The following is a 21,659-nucleotide window of genomic DNA, read 5'->3' as shown; positions in this document are numbered from 1 at the left end:
TAGCATTCGTTTATTTAATTTCCGAAATACTGCATTGGATGACGTAATTTTTTTTAGCAGCTTTAGAGATTTACTCTATGATTTCGATACATAAAAAAAAATCTAGCTTACGATTCAACACTACTGAGATATTTGTGTTTGGACATTGCTAATAAATCGAGTGTATTGTAGATTTACACTTAAGCAACTGAGCACTATTATTGGATGTTGTTGATACTGCCAAGTTAGGATCGAAATAAGCCAAGACATAATAATTGCCAAGGTAAATGTAATGAGAGTTGTATATTTTAACCCCTTGTAAAACCTGCTGACGACGCCCATGTTGTTAGTACTTGATTAACTTTTTTTTTTCGATATTTAATTATTTTTGTGTACCTACAGAGTGAAAGTACACACCTGAAACTAGTTAGTATAGTTTTTCGTAATAGTAGTAAAAATCGTAGAAAGCTATTTCAAAGAGTATCTAATAGTTTCTTGTTTGTTTTTCATTACCATGGTTAAACAAACTTGAATCGAATTTCTCTAGTACTAACTTTAGACAAAAAGTAAATATATAGCAATTAAATGATATTGGAGATTTAGTACTGTTAATTTTTTAAATAAAACTTTCCTTCTGGATGATAAATCTATTCTATTCTATATATTTCTTTGAAAAGCTAATTTAAATTTTTTAGAGTTGATTGAAAATAAAAAATTATAACATTCATTCATTTTTCTGCTTGTTATGATTTCTTAATTTTCTGAAATCATCCCTTAACTTCTAGTCTCCCTAACTCTGTTAATATTAAAGTACAAGAAAATGTCATTTTTATGTAGAATTTTATGCTCCACAACTTTTATAAGAAATTTTTTTCTAGCCCTTACCCCTTTTCAGTTATCTTGAAAAACCACTTTATTTTATCTTTTTTCATTGAGCCTCCTTTTGAATGTGGTTGGGGGCTAGAAGAGCTTGTATTCCTCGGGATCTTTGTTGTAGGCTCATAAACTTGAATGGTATGGGGTGCTAGAGCTAAGGCTTAGATCGTGAGCGTACAATTCGTAAAAATTTTTTACTCAGATTTGAATTTTATAAAAAATTATGGAATTTATTGAAATCTTCGATAATAAAATTTACAATAAATGACTGTATTTCTGAGAGTTTTATCTAAAGCAAACACGAAAATTTGGAGCGTACTGTGTACTGACCAGGTATCCGTCTCTGGTTAATAAGCTGCATGGTACTTGGGTTGTCATTTGAACACAGTCCAGGCTGGGTCCGCAGGAGTACTCTAGTCTTCGAGTTGAATTTGAAAATTTCGCCTCCTTGAATAACACCCCTCATCTCGGAAGGAATATCGATCTCTAACTAGTTTTATATGGCGCCGCTTCAGTCCGAATTTTATAATATTTTCGCGTTTTTGTGCGCTTTCTACAGTGAGCAGTCAGTAGCGTGCGTTGTAGCTATATAATGGTATTTGGGAGCAATCAGAGATTTTTTGGAAACTTTCAAAACGTGTGAATATTTTATATCCCACTCTTCCCATATGCGCAGTGAGCAGTCTGCGAGCTTTTGTCTTTGTGTTTTTTACAGGATTTGTGTCCCGCGAACGACTTCAATTATTTTGGAAACATGGGCGATTTTTCGTACTACGACAATATGTATCAATAAATATGTTCAGAAATACTTCTTACAACAAATACAGAGGTACACATTGTAAAATTCAATAGAACAATAACATTAAATTCTATTGCAATAAAAGCTAATACATTTTTTTGTTAAACTAGGTATACGAAAGAATTTTTTTATGTGATTATTAGACATCGGGCACTTTGTGGCGACAATCAAATAAATAAACAGCAGCAGCAAATTTATATTATGCTAGTAAGCTGTAATACACGTTGTAGTGGCAGAAATAGGCTAAATTTGTGGTCAAGTCATATGTAGCTTTATGCTCACTATACACAATGCTACTGACTGCCAAAAAAACACGAGGCATACACTTGACCAAGCAAAGCGTTAAACTCACACATGCACAAACGACAATGAAATGCACGCCTAACGACCCTCGGCAAAAAAACATTAAGCTGGCGCTAGATACGTATCGAATAAATTGATCGATGCGAAACTTCAGATCAGAGACAGGCATGTACATGTTATTATACTTTAGATATGCGCCTGTGACCTCCGTAAATGTTGAACGGTTATTTTCGTTTTTGAAATGGGTATTTACCGATCGCCAGAGACGATTAATCGCGGAACGCTTAGGACAATTGTTAATTACACAGCCACACAAAAAAAGTTGTCTGTACTTTTCATGCGACATATATTTATTTTTGCCTCCTGATCACGAATCCTCCGCTGTCAGAATTGAGCTATTACATCGCAGGAATATCCTAACCTCAAAAAACAGGTCGAAGATAGCAAAAATTCACGAAAAAGTGTTAGGAAAAATACACAAATTTTTTTTTCTGTATTCAAATGTTCATTTATGTAGTTAAGACCCCGCCGAACATTTTAACCTCAAAAAAAAACGGGTTAATGAAGGTCAGATATTACGAATTTTCAAAAAATAACAGATTCGCTCCAAATTTGGTATACGGGGGTTTTCAGGGTTGCTGAGAACGAATCCGAGGTCAATTTTGCAAAATTCAAGATGGCGGATCCAAGATGGCCGACCAAATTTTCAAAAAATAACAGATTTGCGCCAAATTTGGTATACGGGGTTTTCCGGGGTCGTTGATCACGAATTCGACAGCAGATTTACAAAATTCGTTTTTAAAAATTTAATCAATCACCTATGTACTTTATTACCTGAGATTAGGCAGAAAACCCGTGAATAGATCTTTTACAGAAAAAAGAACAAGATATAGCCGAAAAAATGAAGGTTAAAACATGACTGGGTACTCAGGTTATAAAGTAAACAAAATATTACAAAATAAATTTCGCTATTCTGACCTTGAATTCGTGATCATTAGAGTTCGTGACTCGGTCGGATGATCATAATCGTCGCGTCGGCCTTTCGCTACAGCGCATCGTACGAAACCGGTAATAACGGTAGTTATTGGCTTCGCGTTTGCTTCGTGTATACGTGTTTTAATATTCTAATAATGTCGAAAGCGCCAAGGGGTAAAAAACGACCTTTCGCTGATAAAATACGAAAATTTATTTATTTTTTTATACCTACCTGTTCATTTATTTATTTACGATTAATACGCCTATGACTAGTCGACGAAAACCCCGAACTGTACTGATCAGCGCATCCGAAAACCCCCGTATACCAAATTTGGCGCGAATCTGTTAGTTCTTGAAAATTTGGTCGGCCATCTTGGATCCGCCATCTTGAATTTTGCAAAATAATATATAAGTAATTATCTCCTACTGAGTCGAAACACTAATCAAGTCTAGATTTATGGCATTTTTACGGAAAATATTTCATTTTTGATCTATTCTCACTATAATACTGTTCAATATGAATTTCGTATTTTATTCCATTTAGTCTAGAAATCTCATTCCCCGTTGGACCTGCTTATATGTATGTATGAAGTAGTCTGTGCATCCTGTTTTAAGCGTAAAACGGCTAATTTCTCAATTGGAGAAGGTCAGGAAGGCACATTTACATCGAGGCTAATCAGCCGCCTTTTTTAAAATAAATTACGTGAATCAAACGACCATTACCTCACAAACATAGTAATTTACTAATTACATTAATTTCTGTTACAGGAAAGACCGGCACTTTGGAAAGCAGCGAATCACCACTGACGAAACCTCTCTCAATTAGTGAAAAATTAATATGATTTACTAATGAGCTGCACGCTAATTAAAAGTGTCGGAGTTTGATGCCTGTTCAGTGCTGTGTTAGTGATGTGAATCGGGTTCAGTGATATTATGGTTGAGGAACAGATCTCAGACGAACAATGATGTCCTACATGTACATTAAATCATGTGTTTGGGTCATAGGATTTTTTTCACTTGGTAAGTGTGTTTGGGAGACAATCGGTGCAACTGCATTTCAACAGTTTTAGTAATACCATGAGAAGAAATTTATTAAATTACAATATTTGTAATATTATATAATATACAGGGTGTATCTAAATAACACCGAAAAAATTCAAGGGGCGATTCTCCGATGAAAATTAATAGGGGTCTTTGGTATAAAATTTTTTGAAAAAACCCTCCCCTGAAAAGTTACGCCTCTCCTAAAATTACAAAAAAAAATTGTTTTCCTTTTTTATCTTCCACGTACATCAAGCTAAAGAAACCAAACTTGGTGAACATTATCTGTCAATAAAACTACACTTTTTGAAATTTTTTCAACCCTGAACTATTTTTGTAAGGGGTTGAAATAATCAACCCCTATGACATTTTTTCTTATAATTTTTTTTTCGATAAAATTTTTTCCTTTTAAAAAATATGTCTAAAAAACCCCATTCATTTACTAACTTTTTGATCTCTTCAAGTTTCTTCGAAAAGTTAAGGATTTATGAAAAAAAAAAATAAATGTATTGTAATGTATTTTTAAAAAGATGAGCTGTTTAACGCGAGTGTATTTTGCCGAAAGATCTAGTGGCCTGTTCTTTACAATGGAATCCGTAGAAACAAATGTCAATGTCATTTATTGTTACTGTTTCTTACTATTTCACAAGTTTCATGATTTTGTGTAGAAAATATTAGTTAATAAACCGAAAATATGGTTAACTATTCGAATTTAGAAATGGCAGATATGCATTTTACATATGGGTATGCTAACGGTAATGCATTGGAAGCGCAAAGACTTTATGCTGAACAGTACCCAGAGCGTAGATTACCCCACCATACTACGTTCACAAATATTCACCAACGCTTGCGGGAACTTGGAAAATTTGAAAAGAGAAGTCATGACTGTGGCCGTAGCCGAGAAGTTAGAACTGAAGCTGTCGATGAAGCCGTACTTAATTTAATTGAGGAATCCCCAGAAACTAGTACCAGGAAAATAGCTCGTGTCCTAAATGTAAGCCATTCGGTAGTTTTTAGAATTTTAAAAGAACAACAGTTATATCCCTATCATCTCCAACGGGTGCAGTCGTTACTGATTCGAGATTTTTTACCACGTGTGGTTTTTTGTCAATGGCTTATTAATATGATCGGCCAAGCGCCGCAGTTCTTAAGAAATATTTTATTTACTGACGAGGCGAATTTCTCAAGAGACTGTATTAGAAATTTTCGTAACAATCATATTTGGGCTGAGGAAAATCCTCATGACTTTTTTGAAGGAAATCATCAGTATCAATTTTCATTAAATGTGTGGCTCGGAATTATCGACGATCATTTAATTGGTCCCTATTTTCTTCCACGACGATTAGATGGTGACTCATATTGTCATCTTCTCGAAGAATTACCTATTATTCTTGAAGAAGTTCCCATTCAAATTAGGCAACGTTTATGGTTTATGCACGACGGTGCACCAGCCCACTTTAGTATACGTGCAAGACGTCACTTGGATGAGGTGTATGCCAATCGATGGATAGGTCGAGGAGGATATGTAAATTGGCCAGCCCGCTCCCCTGACCTTAATCCTTTGGATTTTTGCATATGGGGATATCTGAAATCTTTGATCTACTCAAGGCCAGTTGAAGATATCAATGATTTGCGAAACCGCATTGTAGCAGGGTGTGAAACGATAAAAAATTCACCAGGAATATTTGAACGCATACGCAATTCTATGAGAACAAGAGTAGATGCTTGTATTGAAGCTGAAGGCAATCATTTTCAACATTTTTTGTAGATTGTATTGTCAATATCCGACAGATTTTTATTTTTTGTTACTGTTATAACATTATTCATCATTTGTTCACTTTTAGTCTAAGTTCCAAACTTCTTAGCCTAGTAGAATCATAGGTCAACTATTTGGTTGAGTGTTTTTTAATAAAATGTTATTTAATATGACAATAAATGACATTGACATTTGTTTCTACGGATTCCATTGTAAAGAACAGGCCACTAGATCTTTCGGCAAAATACACTCGCGTTAAACAGCTCATCTTTTTAAAAATACATTACAATACATTTATTTTTTTTGTCATAAATCCTTAACTTTTCGAAGAAACTTGAAGAGATCAAAAAGTTAGTAAATGAATGGGGTTTTTTAGACATATTTTTTAAAAGGAAAAAATTTTATCGAAAAAAAAATTATAAGAAAAAATGTCATAGGGGTTGATTATTTCAACCCCTTACAAAAATAGTTCAGGGTTGAAAAAAATTCAAAAAGTGTAGTTTTATTGACAAATAATGTTCACCAAGTTTGGTTTCTTTAACTTGATGTACATGGAAGATAAAAAAGAAAAACAATTTTTTTTTGTAATTTTAGGAGGGGCGTAACTTTTCAGGGAAGGGTTTTTTCAAAAAATTTTATATCAAGTACCTCTATTAATTTTCATCGGAGAATCGCCCCTTGAATTTTTTCGGTGTTATTTAGATACACCCTGTATAAACTACAATTTGTGTCATGTATTACCAAGAAATAGCTTAAAATGCTGTATTAAAAATTATAATTTTGTGAAATTAATTTCTTATTTCTCCAAAACGAACACACAAAATTGTGGAGACAAAAATTTCAAAATGTCATTGATTTTGTACTGTAACTATAGCTACTGTATTGTTGTTGAAAATTTTTAAAATACATTTGTAATGTTTAGAAATTTTATAGAAGTTGTCTCGGGTGGCACTGAAAAAATGTATACATACTATAGAACTACAAATTATATTTATACAATGAAAAAAGCATAAGTGTAAGAAAAGAGTATATCCATGTAATAAAAAAAACATTATTGAAGTGTAATCAATATAGAACATAGAAAAGATTATTATTGAAGATCATTATAAATTCTCATGGCTGCATATATTATAATATACAGTGCTATTATTTTAAAACCTGACATAGGTCAAATTTTTTATTGGAAGTGATAGACTAGTACTTCCAAATGCAAAGTTGTAGGAAATAATTTGATTAAGAAAAATTTACAAATAATTCTTTCCGGTGTTGTCAGATTTCTATAGTAGCTACTAAAACGGACATTTTTTTTCATGGCAACACCGTATTTTTTAACATAATTTGACAAACCTTCAAATTCTAACTAGAAAATGTCACATTTATTTATTGGATAAGTCGATTTAGAACAATCGGCATAAACAACAAAAATAATCTGTAGTCGGCAGGAACTAAAAGAAGCTAACATAGCAATTAAAAATTGCTATGCAATTGGAAATTAAACAAAAATTGTGCTGTTTTAAAGGGGCCATCATTATAGTACTATCATTTGACAGCTGTTGTACTTGAATGTGTATAAAAAATAACGTTTTTATTCAGGTGCTAAGATGAATAAGTTATTTAATCCACAAGAGAAAGTTGAATTAATTTTTCATTTTGGTGGCAATGCGTGCGCTGAATTCCACGGAAGATATCCCGATAAACATTATCCAAATCCGGAGTTTTTAAGAAATAACTTAGTAAAACTAAAAACAACTGGTAGTGTGTGCACAAGGATCTGCAAAATCATTTTAACAACTTAATTAAATTGTTTTTATACACATTCAAATACAACTTTCAAATAACACAATGATAGCACAATAACGATGGCTCCTTTTAAACAACACAATTTTTGTTTAATATTCAAGGCCTACTATAGCTATGTTAGCTTCTTTTAGTTCCTGCCGACTGCAGATTATTTTCTTTGTTTTTGCTGATTGTTCTAAAACGGCTACTCCAATAAAAAAATGTGACATTTTTTATTTAGAATTTGAAGGTTTCTCAAATTAAGTTAAAAAAATACGGTGTTGCCACTTAAAAAAATATCGTTTTAGTATCTACTACAGAAATCTGGCAACACCGGAAAGAATTATTTGTAAATTTTTCTTAGTTATTTCCTACAACTTTGCATTTGGAAGTATTAGTCTATCAATTCAAATAAAAAAGTTGGCCTAGGTCAGGTTTTAAAAAAATATAACATTAACTTTATTTTTATTTTATAACTAACGAGTTCCAGTAAATAAGAAATTTGAACACCACATTGTATATAAATTATTCATAACCAAGACGCATAACACTTACCACGTCTGCATAGGTATATTACAAAACTAAAGTATGCTAAAGCACTGTAAAAAATTTAGTAAATTTAAATCAATAAGTAGTGAATAATAATTGAAATTAATACAATTCTACAAATTCTGTATTACTTTAACTAGTAATTATAATGTAGCAATTTTAAAATGGTGATATATGGTCATTATATGTATTTAATTGCTTGCTTACACGAGTTTTATGAATTAGTAAACTAGTAAACAAATGATAGTTTCTGTCATATTTTGGAAATCTCTCTTACAATCAGGCTTCGACTTAACTTTTTCTACATGTAGTCGCTTCTTCTACCGTTTCCTGAAATTATACCTTTATATATATATAACTGGCCTTGAGTANTCAGCGGTTTTTTGAATCACCCTATATATATATATATATATATATATATATATTGTAAATATGAATATTCACAGTATCTGTAAGTATACTACATTCTACTAGATCTGAAAAAACTGTAAAAGGATTACCTCGGCTCTATCTATATCTATTAGTACAATGTTATTTTTGATTTTCCCACCCTTTATAGACATAAGACTTTACTCCTTTATTAAAATATTTTAATATACCTAACAGAACTCAAGGTGGTTATAACATTTTTCAAGAATTCCCTTCTTTCACTTTAACTAGTCATATGCAAATCTGTAAGCAGTTTAAATAATTTGCAGATTTTAACATACAAATCGCATTTGCCAGTCTAGTATGACTGTTTATAAGAGCAAGGGGTTAATTAGTAACGGCAGCATTGTGTTCGATTGTTTAGCTGTTTAAGCCTTTCTAAATGACCCCAATAATTGCACATAGAGTTTAAAGGAAATGGGAAATCAGCCATCAGATTCAATGGGTAATAGAAAATACTGGACGTTTGTTAAAGTGATATAAATCTCTTCAAGTTTGTAACATGCAAGTTCATCACGACTATACTCGTACATACAGAGTGATTATTACGACTATAAATATACAAGGTTTTCAGTCGACAAATTTTAAGGAGATATTCCTCATAAAAAATAAGAAAAAAATCAAGTATAATTTTTTTTTCCAGACGCTTCATTTTCGAAATATAGGGCGTTAAAGATTTTAAAAAAAATTAGAATTTTTTAAATAACTTCTAAATGAAGAAGGCTATTTAAGCCAAATTTGGCATGACACATCTTCTTATAAGATACCATTTTTTCATAGAAGTAGAAGTCCCGCAAGCAACCAGTGGCGAGCTACGGGGACTCAGACTCATTAAATTATAAAAAAAATTAATACGGCCCTACTGAAAATAAAAAATGATGCTGTTTTTAGATAGAACAGTGTGTTGTTGACAAAAAGTGTACATTCACTTTTTTCCTAACTCTTATAGTTTCATGGCAAAATTGATTTTTCGGAAGGGTGCTTCTGGATTTTGTCGATAAACTTTAGGAAGACGTTCCTCATAAAACCTAAAAAAATATAGAACCTATTAAAATTGGTCTTAGTCTCGAGTATGTGTGAGTCAAATAAGTCTTTTTGTCTCCCCTTCCCTTGGGTCTAACCAATAGTATTGAAATTATTTAGATGATGCTTCGTTTTTGAGACATAGGGTGTTTTTTTTTAGAAAAAATATGATGTTGATGAAAACAATAGAAATATTTAAGTACCTAACATCTAATGTGACTATGTCGTAATGCGACAACGTGACGACCCTTGCAATACTCCTAAATTTTTTCAGGCGGTTTGTAGTCCCCATAATTCCGCCACTGGTTGCTTGCGGGACTTCTACTTCTACGGAAAAATGGTATGTTATAAGAAGATATGTCATGCTAAATTTGGCTTAAATAGCCTTCTTCATTTAGAAGTTATTTAAAAAATTCGATTTTTTTTAATCTTTAACGCCCTATATTTTGAAAATCAAGCGTCTCTGGAAAAAAAATTATAGTTGATTTTTTTCTTATTTTTTTATGAGGAATATCTCCTTAAAGTTTGTCGACTCAATCCTGAAACACCCTGTATATTGTGAATGTATCTATCGGTTGATTTTCAGTAAAACTATTAGATCTTTTCTAATTGACCACTATTTTCACTTATCTTTCACTTTACATATTTCAATAAGATCTGGTTTCTCTTAACCTTAACATTGCGCCTATAGAAAACGAGCAACTAAAACCGCTGAAATCAGCGTAGGTCGTTGTTTTATCCGATAGAAAGTGGAGATTACTACGGAATTTTAGAATTTCTACGAAAACGCGGTGATTAAGCACGTTTGGAATCAGGATCAGGAAATTATAATTAAAATCGCCAATAATGTATAATAATCGATATTATCATAAGAACGATTGGAGCTTTCTTTTGTATTAGACAATTACACAGAACACAAATTATAATACGCAATAATTGACGGTTAATTGTTGTTTCAAGGGTATAATTGCAAAATAGTTTTAGTAAATAAAAGTTATATTGGGTGAATGATGGAAGGATTAGATGTCTAACTATTTTTTTCTTGGTCATTAGTTATGCCGAGAACTAACAATTGACAATAAAATAATATTTGAAGTAATTGTCATTAAACAATAAGTGTCTATATTAATCATTATGAGACTGGTGTTATTAATATACTTAATTATGTCCTAGTTAATACGATTGGAGCCATATTACGTTCTAAAATTCAAATCAGTTTTAAATAATGAAAACGTTATTGCACATTCACCTGTCGAGGTTAAAATATTTTTCTTGAGGACAAGTATCATTATTTATGTTGACCAGAGTAACTTTTTATCGGAAAAGTGATTTTTTGCCAAGAACAGTAATTAATTTTCATTGCTACACTGAGAGAAACATTAGTTTGCATTAAATCATTTCCGTTTGTTCTAAACTAATTCTAAGTTTGAATATAATAAGTTTGAAATCTTGAAAAAAGCAGGTTTTATGCAAATGTTCTATATTGAGATATTATAATACGTATTTTTGATTATATTTAACTGACAAATTAGTTTGATATTAGATAATAATTTTCTCAGTGTAAGTGGTAGCAAACATCTAATTACAGATACTAGCCTAAAGCACTTATATATTTGTTTAAAATGAAAGTAGAAATTTCGACTGCTGCTGTTTGTTTATTTATTTGGTTAGCTGGTATTCCCATTGCTCATTAAATACCCATGATACGGATGTTTCTCCTCTGTATACTCTGTGCTTCGACATACCTTATGAAATAGAAACTAGTATTATAATCACTTTTAATTTTTTCATTGTATCTTCCACCTTAACTGAAACAGGTTTGTGATATGGTAAGCATTTGTTTAATTTAAATTAACAAAGAAAAATAAAAAAATAAATGGAATATGTCGTCATTATGTTATTCATTTACTAAGAAACTCAAGTAAAACTGAGGGAAGCACTTTTTGTGTTCATTTTTAAATATTTTTTTGGGGTTAAGTCTCTGTAACTCAAATAGAAAATTTCAAAGACGAATCTAAATTCGATTACAGTTAGAAATCAACAGTTTACACCGAATTCATGATTTAATACGCTTGGATAGAAATTTTGCGACAAATCTTACTTAGTAATTGAACTGGCCACAAAAAGGATTTTTATTTAAAATATTTGGAGCATGTCGTACTGGAAACCCATCGAATTTGTATAGTTATTAAGAATCTAGAATTAACGTTTTTAAATCTAATGTTGACTTTACAATTTATGTAAATGATAATAATTATTTACAAACCAAGATGAATGAGGCTAATGATTTTATAATTTTGTTAATTTAGTAGAAATAATTTATGTTTTTTAATTCACTCGATTATAATTTTGAAGAAATATATCACTATCAATTTACTATTTCTATTCTTTTAACTATTTATTGTTGGTTAGATTAGACGAACTCTTTCTGTGTGCAATATGAATAATATAATATTTAAATCCTGTGTTATGTCATTTTAGCGATAAATAGTGGTTTTATTGTTTTCGTAACAAAAAACTTGCTTAAAAAAAAAGAGGATATTGCATGGAACAAAGGGGCAGTAGTCATTTTAAAGAAAATTACTCTTTGTTTAAGCTTTTTACACCTACATTATAATTACATTTATTACCAAGAGTATACATACAATAGAAGCTGTTACTTAAGTTTTTGTACTATTGTATTCTATTCTTATTGTTCAAAATTATTATTATTCCATTTGTAACATATTATTTAACGCGGCGTGTAATGGGTATTTTGACACTGGCAACACACATAATGTCTTTGTAGAGGAAGAAAAATATATGAATATATTTATGTAAAATTATAATTATTAAAAAATATCCAATATATACCAAAACAATATAGTCACTTCGAAATACTAGCAGGCTCAGAATTCATAGGACTGATTGACATATTTTAACAAAATCTTGTAAGGATTGTGAATAATCTTGAGTTGTATTATTGGGTGGGCAACGTATTGGTGCAATTTTACACTGAAAAAAAAGTATTTGGATCAAATTTTAAATAAAATTATTTGTTATTTTATTCTATTCAAATGGTATATACTTTCGTCAAACTATGTGAAATATTTGCTATAATCTATAATTTTTCTTAGAATTTATATTATTTGTAAATAATACCTATATAATTTAATTCTTTTATAGTCTTGAAATTTATTATCTCGGACTTTAGCTATAATATCTCTTAGAGTTCACCATAAACTGCAAACATATTTGTTTCAAAACTACCAGTTCCTTAAAATATATACGTATATTTAAAATTTAGTATTCAAGACAAATGTAGCATATTGTAATCAAACTTATGTTTTCTTGAAAGAAAATTGTAGCAGGTCACAGAATGGCGTAGATGGGAAGTAGCACGATAGATGGAGCCACTTACGCTCTGTGTATACACATCTCCTTGTGAGTAACGACACTAAAGCAGCTGGATCGATCTAAAGACATAATGATGAGGACCATCAATAAGTCCCAAACCGACCTATGTCTCGTTGGTTAAACTTACAAACGATCCTAGCTTGTTGTACTAGGTGTTGTTAGTTTGAAACAAAATATATTTTATTACTGATTATATACAATATATGTATAAACAAACGATACATTAATATACAAAACATGTTTTTATAAAATCTATGTAGATCGTAATATTAAGAATAGAATTCGTTTAACCGTAAGTATCAAATATTTAGTTTAAAGGTTGCCTATTTTTAAAGTAAGATATTATATTTTTGCGTAGAAATTTAAAGTATTTAAATAAATAAATAATTTTCTTGGAAGAAGAAAATATGTATACGCTAGTATACATCAAATGTTGTACATTTGAAGAAAGACATTTTTTTTGCGTGTACTTTAAAGTTATTTATAGTGAGTTAATAAACTTATTAAGGAGTGGTACCTTATCCATCAAATGTACATACAAATTAAGAAGAACGGTACAAGTGCGTCCAATGAAATAATAATTCATATTGTAGACAGCTCTTTGTAAACAACTTACTTAATAGATGTTTTTTTATGCATCAATTTCTAATCGTTCATTGAGGTTCAAATATTGCAAAAGGTTACCGTTTACATATCTTTTCCATTAGCAAGGTTCTTCATCAAAATTATGTAATATTTTCTGTGCAATGAGTTGTCGGTATAAATTTTTCAAGGAAAGTGACAAGACCTTCATTTAATTAGGTTCAATTTGATATCTAATTTAGGTCTAATTCTGTAAAGTTCATAGTTTTTTTTTATGCAAATTATTAGTTTTTGATTCAAATGAAGTTTAAAAAAAAAAGAAAGTCGACTGATCTAAAAATAGAACAACTGGCAAATAAATTTAACATAGAAATAAATTTTAATAGAAAGTAAAAAATAGTTCTTATTGAAAAACGATGTATCCAAGGTGGTCTTGGGAAATAATTAGGAATGATATTTTAAATTTTAAAATATTATTTCCTATTTACTCCTAATATAAAAAAGTTGAAAAAATCGCAACTTGTATTGCCATGATATAAATTACTACTGTTTGTTTATTTGATTGTCGTCACAAATATTCCGATGTCTACAGACTATAAAACAAATAAAAAACCTAAATATTAGTCCAATGATACAGCTTACTAATGTAATAATGTAATAATTATCGTATAAAAATTATATTAAAAAAACTTGTTACTCTTTATTTAAAAATTCAAAAAACTGCAGTTACGACATTTGATAATACAGGGGGGTATTATAATAATGAAACAACCAAACACACAATTATTTTCACGATTTGGCCGAAATATACCTAGTTGAACCATAATTTTTATAAATTTCTTCCTTTTACATGTTCGCCACATGGAAGAACCCATTAATTGTGGCGAAATATAACTCGTTATTTTTTATAACTTACCCAACACTATAAAGTTAATTAACATTCTACGGATGAGAGAAAATTTTACGAGGTTTTACTTATGTCTAGATGGTTAGATAAGAAAGTAACATTTCTGTCTACGTCTATTTATTAATAGAGGGAAAAGTGAAAATGTTCTTAACAACATATTTATGAGATAATAAATATTGAGTAATGTATTATTAAAATTTCAGTTGCTAGTGTGTTATTATATTGATGATATATCTACATATACATTTTAGAAATTTACTTATATCTTAGATGAATAGACGAGGGGAAATATTAACATTGGAAAGCGTGAAAATACATATGTGCAGGTATATACAACATATAACGTATGCTATATCTTGCCAATACCTACTAATAAAAAGCAACGCACACTGGCACAGAGCGACCTACAAATTTGTAAGTCATATGAAAGCATAGCTGCTGCATTAGGCGAAATAATTTTTTTAACTAATGATATTGTGGGAAAGCGGTCTGCGTCTGCTGGTTTGGCTGACGAATGATCTTAGTTTTTAATAGATATTGCGCAAGTAAATGCTGGACATGGCTCTAGCTAGTAGAGTAATTGTTTTCGATTGTCGTTCGTTTCATCTATAGCAGACTGATGATAACTATTTAGTTCGATTTCTGGAGATTCTGCTGATCTTAGGTATTTACTAGATATTGTGGGTGTAATTCAATTTTGGATGGAGGTGTAACTAACAGAGTAATTGTTCCCCAAAATATCATTCATTAAAAATGCTTAGTCTCTAATCTTTAATTTATTTATATATGGTTTTCTATTAAAATGTGTAAGTAAATAACCAGTATTTTAAAGAAAAAATATTGTGTTTGCTTACAAAAAAATTATTTATATTGGAATTAGATGGTTTTAAATACGCTTGATAAGACAAAGTCACCTGTTGTTTAACTTTCAGCTATTGCCAGTTATGAATTTTATTCGTATTAGTACGTATTAGTTTGTTATAATTAGATCATTCAAACATGGTGTGATAATGGATATTAAGCTGTTACTACTACTGTTTGGTAAGTTTTGAAATGTTATAGTTATCATATAAATTCTTTCACAGACAAATTCATCAATCATTCATATTAATAAAAAAAAAAATTATACACAACTAAAAATATGTTTATACAGGGTGATACAAAATTCAGTACAAAGAATTTAATGGCGTATTTTTGAGGTCAAAATAAGAATTTTTTTTTCCTATAAACATGTGACCACAAATGCTTAGGTTTTCGATATACAGGGTGTCAAAGTTTTTTATTTTTTTCGATTTTTTAGGAATAATTTTTAAATAATAATAATAATAAATGTCTTTATTAGAAAATATGTACATAAACAGGTACAAATAAATTTCCTAAAGGCGGAGTCTAGCCGTGGCGAAATAGATCTGAATGTAGCCATAAAACTTGGGGTAAAGGGTTTTTTTTAGGATGATAAATTTAAATATGTCATTGCTTTTGACGCTGCGTAGAGGGCGCCACCTCGAGCTACAGTAAAAAAAAATATTTATTTATACAGAGTTACCAGTAAATAATGTGACATACTTCAAGGGTAGCTGCCTTGTGTCGGAATAAATCGATTTAGATCAAGTTACCATAGTACAATTTTGCTTCTTTAACTTTAACTCAAAAACATCATTTTATCGCATTTTAGCCACAAAGAGTTCGTTCCATCGCTATGGAAACTGAATAAGGTTTTTTTTCCTAAAAACCTTATTCGGACTATTACGAAAAAAATAGCCAAATCGGTCCAGAAGTTCTCAAGTGATGCGCTTACCAACGAAAATCATTTAATTTTTATTTATATAGATAAAAACTTTCTCAAACATCCATCAGTTGTTTAAAGAGATTGGAACTCTTATAAAATATACTGATATAAGAAACAGGCATGACATCTTATTTGGAAGATGCTGTACCAAGTTAACGAGGTATACGACCATCTGGAAACAAGTACGTGCTCGAAAAAGGTGTGCATTATTTAATGTACATTTAAAGATTTAAAAATGATATCAGTTTTATCCGTTTTACATTCTGATAGCGCAAGCATTGTTACTGGATGACTGTCCTTGCCGAATAAATTCCTCCGAATCTTTTCAAAGCTTGAAAAAATAAGTGGTACACCAATAAATATATTCTTGCTCCATCGCATCGTCCAGGGCGATATATTTGATTGACCAGAAATTATGATTTCTTCATACCACTAGATACGTACCAAAATTTTCCTTTTTCTGTATCTTTTTTTCTAAAATTTTGTACTCTATTTTGTAACTTCCACTTTTTCTTAAGTATCATCTCTTTTATTATCGGAATTTACCCAATAACCACCCTGTATAAGGTGTCACAAAAAATTCGACTATGTTTTTTATCCCGACGCCGCTGAATTTCATCTATCAGTTCCAAAGTTGAGAATATAAATCATTTCAGTGAAAGGAGAATTCAAAAAAATTAGTTTAATTGAACTTTTTCTGTTGTTTCGTGGGAGTAATTGAAGTGTTATTAATATGACGCAGACGCCAACGCCTCTTAGAAGACCAGTTCAAAAAACAGCTTTCTTTTAATTCATTCCGAATAAAAAGTTGGCTAAATAACATCGTTAGTAGGCAGTGTAAATGATGGATTATCAAATATTGTAATATCATTTTATTTTTATATAGGTATCAGGTTAGATCAATTCGATGTTTTATGTTGGAAATGGAAGTAGATGAATTGATGTATTAATATTTTGAAGATCGCATTAATCTATTGAGCTGATGGATATACTACCAAATCTCTGAAATAATAACAGTATCATCCAGCTGTTGTTTTTATACTAACTTTCAGCCAATAAATTACAATTCACGATAGAGATGATAATAATGCAACATTCTCTAAGGCTATTAAATTTACATTTTTATTATAAATGTTTCGCGTTCCAGATTCTGTATCTGTTACCATAAAGGACACTACATAATAAAAAAATGAATAATTTATGTTTCTCTAACAACTGCTTGTTTTTTTTATGCGTTTGGGAAGTAGGTCAGATCTAGAGATGTATTCCATGCAAAATGTGTGGGGCGCAGTGCACTGTGAAATTACGAGTTCGATCTGATCAACGCGGCTGTGGTTGACGAGGTCAGAACGGGGAAGGTCGAAAATTGTTACCAAACGCAGAACGAATTTTTTTCGTAATTGTTTGTTGTTGTGTTTCATGCTTTCAGTGTAGTGAGAAATCAGTTTTCCAAATCTTTATCACCAGCACCAAGTTGGTTTTGGTTTACTTTTGTGTAGGATAGAGAGAACCATCGAAAAAAAGATAAATTCTTTAATAAAAAAATTTAAAAAAATCTGAAAATGTTTGTTAATATCTACATTGTAATGGGTTTGAACCTGCCATTGGTCAGGACAGGACAGGACAGTGTAACTTTAAGAAATAGTACGCGCACGCGAAAGAAATTTCTTGATATATCGAATATATCGATATACTAATTCAATATATTATTTGATTCAATATACCGATATATTTATTTTTTTTGCAATCCCTAGTGTATATAAATAGTGCTCAGTAATAAAAAATATTTTGTTTCAAACTCACAACACCTAGTACAACAGTTAGGATCGTTCATATGTTTAACCAACCAGACATAGGTCGGTTTGGGACTTATTGATGGTCTTCATCATTATGTCTTTAGAACGATCCAGCTGCTTTAGTGTCGTTACTCACAAGAAGATGTGTATACATAGAGCGTGCTGGCTCCATCTAATGTGCTACTTCCCACCTACGCCTTCTGTGACCTACAATTTTCTTTCAAGAAAACATAAGTTTGATTATAATATGCTACATTTGTCTTGAATAATTCCTACATTATTACTAAATTGTAAATATACATATACACTGTNGTACAATGTATACAATTAACCTACCTACGCCATTCTGTGACCTACAATTTTCTTTCAAGAAAACATAAGTTTGATTATAATATGCTACATTTGTCTTGAATAATTCCTACATTAATACTAAATTTTAAATATATATATATATTTTAAGGAACTGGTAGTTTTGAAATAAATATGTTTGCAGTACCTACGAAAACAATATTTGAACATGCAAAGAACAATTTATAATTAGAATATGAACTAAATCTATTTTAAATTTTACTGCAAAATTAAACTATTTCGATACCAAAATTAATACTTTACAAAGAAAGTTAAATAATGACCTTCTCGTAAGACGATAAACTGAAAATTAAATTATTTTTAAAATATGAAGGGCTGGCCTTTTGTTTTATATGCACCTAGCGTTCTGTTGTCATATCGTAGCAGATAGATTGTATTTAGTTTAACTAATCAAATGAATCAGTTGAGATGAATATCAGAGATTATTGACAATGAGATTCATAAATTAAACACAGTGTTTTGAAATAACAATAACAAATACTTTTTATTAAAAACTTGAGATGATTTGACTTATATTTTATTATATACGGGGACTTTCACGTGAGATTACATCCCTCTTATCTTTATCGATCTTCTATTTAAAAAGAAATTACAAGATTAGTCTTAGAAAATTTTCTTGCGATATCAAAGAAATAAGTATGTAAAAAAGCAGATGAATACTGCATTTTGGAAATACGTGTTTTACAAAATGGAACATCCTGTATATATGTTTCTTTCTGAAATTTCTTTTTCTAATAGCAGTTATCTATTTGTTTTGACAATTTGCACAATATTCTGCTTTATTTACTGACCTTCCACAAACGATACACGACAAAGTCAATATTGCCATAGAACCAGTAAATATTTATGAATTTTCGCTACTAGATTTACTAAAAGTATTATATTAATAAAAAATATTCTACTATAAATGGTATTTTATAATAACTTTACCGTGTTCTAGAGAAAAGTTTTTTTTTAAATCAAATGTTCTTATGAAGTGACAATTTTAAGATCCTCAAGAAGTGCTAACTTGACAATTTAATTACAATCAGTAATAAGAAAATAATCTAAAAAACGGAAAATACTGGGTGTTTCAGAAAGACCGCCCGTAAATACAGGAGGTGATAGTACGACATAAAGTAATATTTTTTTGTCTTATGAACTACATGTCTATCTCCTCTTGTTTTCGAGATACAGAGCGACAAAGTAAAACTTTTTAAATAGAATTTTTACGAAAATTTCCAAATGGTGCGAAATATTTTTATGAAACTTGGTACTCCGGGGTTTTTAAGGATGCTAAATACGCTGGTCTAATTATTTTTTGAATATTTAATAGAGGGCGCTAGTTACGCTACATTTCTATTGCTTTTTAAGTTCTAATTTTTTTAAGGTTAGGTTTTTTACCATTCGGACTTCAATTTCTAATGTACAATTTTATTTTCTAAAAATAATGTACAAATTTTGCTCTCATTTAATCAGATATAATTTTGGTTAATATTACAATGATTCGCAATCGCAATCTGTACAATACTCTAAAGGGCGACAAACAAACAAATCAAAAGTATAAAGGGTATAATCAGGTTGCATTGAATACGGAATACAGTATAAATTTGTCGAAAATCGAAAGGGATTTGGGTCTGCCACAAATTCCAAGACAATAAGGGAAAGCTCCAGGCGGCCTCTATCCCAAATCGCCGCGCCTGCGTCTTATTCCTTCTAGCCGAATGCGTTCTTTCTCACTCTCGCGCAGCTCTGCTTGAGTCAGAATTGCAAACTTTTTATGTCGGTGTGTACTGTTAAATACTAGTATCTAAATAAATCTAAATAAAGCTTTATATTACGTAACTCCAATCTAATTACTTAAAACCGTCTTGGGAATGCAATTTTTTGTTGTCAAGCTTTGAGGTGTGCATTATTATGGAACGTTCTAAACTGCAGACATCATTAAAGTAGGTATCTAACTCAATTTACTTCTCAGAGCAGTTATAAATTTGCATCCGCAAATAGTGATTATCTCAATTTAATTTCCGTGATTTGTTTAAGTAAAGTTCCGAAACCGAACGTGCTCGTAGAACAAATCTAACACTTCAGCGATTCTCCAGATTTCCCTAACGATATTTAAACAGGGCAATCTAGTTAATTATCTTCATCGCAATGTCTGCGATTCTCCAGTGGGCCGTATTTTAAACCTCAAAGAAAAAGAAAAACAAGTCGTAGAGACGCCTCACACGAGATGTGTTCGAATCGATACCTCTGAGTTTGCGAGCTATTTCGGCGGGACTTCATCTGCAATAATAATAATCTTGGAAATAAAATTTATCAAAAACAATATTAAACATTAAAGAATATTCCCTCAAAGTTTCCTACAATATATTGAAATTAAAAAATGTTTGCAAAATATCCCACGAAAAGGGAATTTTCCCACAATTTGGCGACACTAACTCTTCTCAAGTTGCTGTGCTCAAACCCCATTCAGTAAAGCTCCTAGTAAGTAAGACACAGCTATGCTGCCTAGCGATATAATTCACTATATCCAATTATCAATCAAAACATATTGCGCAATCGAGTTGGCATATGGATCGCTGAGCAGCAGTCATTTGTTATGGCATGGCACACAACAATGCTGAGGGTTACCAAATTCGATTGACTGAAATGCGTTTTTTTAACCCATGTATCTGACACAGCTGCGTAAGTAACTATTTGGTTCGTCCGGGTTTCACTGATAACATTGTGAGGTCAGAAAGAGTTACGGGGTGTTTAAAGATGCAAAGATCTTATTTACAGGGTGCCCAAAGTTCGCGTCTCGGGCCCATAACAGACAAACGAAAAACGACAGTAAAAATCTGTTTAGATGGCGTGAATAGGAACTCGCTGAGGTCCGTTTTGCACTTGAAAAACATTTTTTCCAAAATACGGAAAATAAAAAAAATGAGGTCATCAACTTTTTTTTCCACGAATATACCCATTCTTTATGACAACTAAAATTATCTATTTTTTATCTTCTTCTCCTTAAAAAGTTACAGTAACAAACATTATACAAAAATGTATTCTATTGTATTGGAACTAGTCATGACTTAATCAACATTACATCACAAATTTGTTTACATATTAGTTGCTATGTTCTTCTTAAAAAAGGTCACTCCATGAAGAAAAATACAAACAATACACATAATGACGGTTAAATAGGATAACCAAATATAGATATTAAACAATTTTAATTGTAACTAATAAATATAACAATAACGAATAACAAAACACAAAACAAAATGTAAAATTATGATTATTACATTAAAAAATTTTCGATATGCATGCTTTCCTACTAAGCATTTATC

At 30.8% G+C, this 21,659-nt stretch overlaps 1 protein-coding gene across 2 annotated transcripts in view; it reads left to right on the top strand.

Moving 5' to 3' along the window:
* The window catches only part of LOC108912569, a 95,667-nt gene that overhangs the window by 36,959 nt on the left and 37,049 nt on the right, over positions 1 to 21,659 (top strand). The window contains exon 2 of one of the 2 annotated variants that reach the window (XM_018717829.1): positions 3,701 to 3,952. In XM_018717829.1, coding sequence (XP_018573345.1) covers positions 3,895 to 3,952 — 58 coding nt within the window. In that variant the 5' untranslated portion in view covers positions 3,701 to 3,894. Of the gene's footprint in view, positions 1 to 3,700; positions 3,953 to 15,348; positions 15,436 to 21,659 lie in introns of those variants that run through there. The other variant, XM_018717837.1, reaches the window with a different exon arrangement.

Source organism: Anoplophora glabripennis, unplaced genomic scaffold (assembly GCF_000390285.2).
Source record: "Anoplophora glabripennis isolate ALB-LARVAE unplaced genomic scaffold, Agla_2.0 scaffold35, whole genome shotgun sequence".
NCBI classification, from domain to species: Eukaryota; Metazoa; Arthropoda; class Insecta; order Coleoptera; family Cerambycidae; genus Anoplophora; species Anoplophora glabripennis.
Note: the sequence above shows the minus strand (reverse complement) of the source record. Positions and strands in the feature narration are given on the sequence as shown.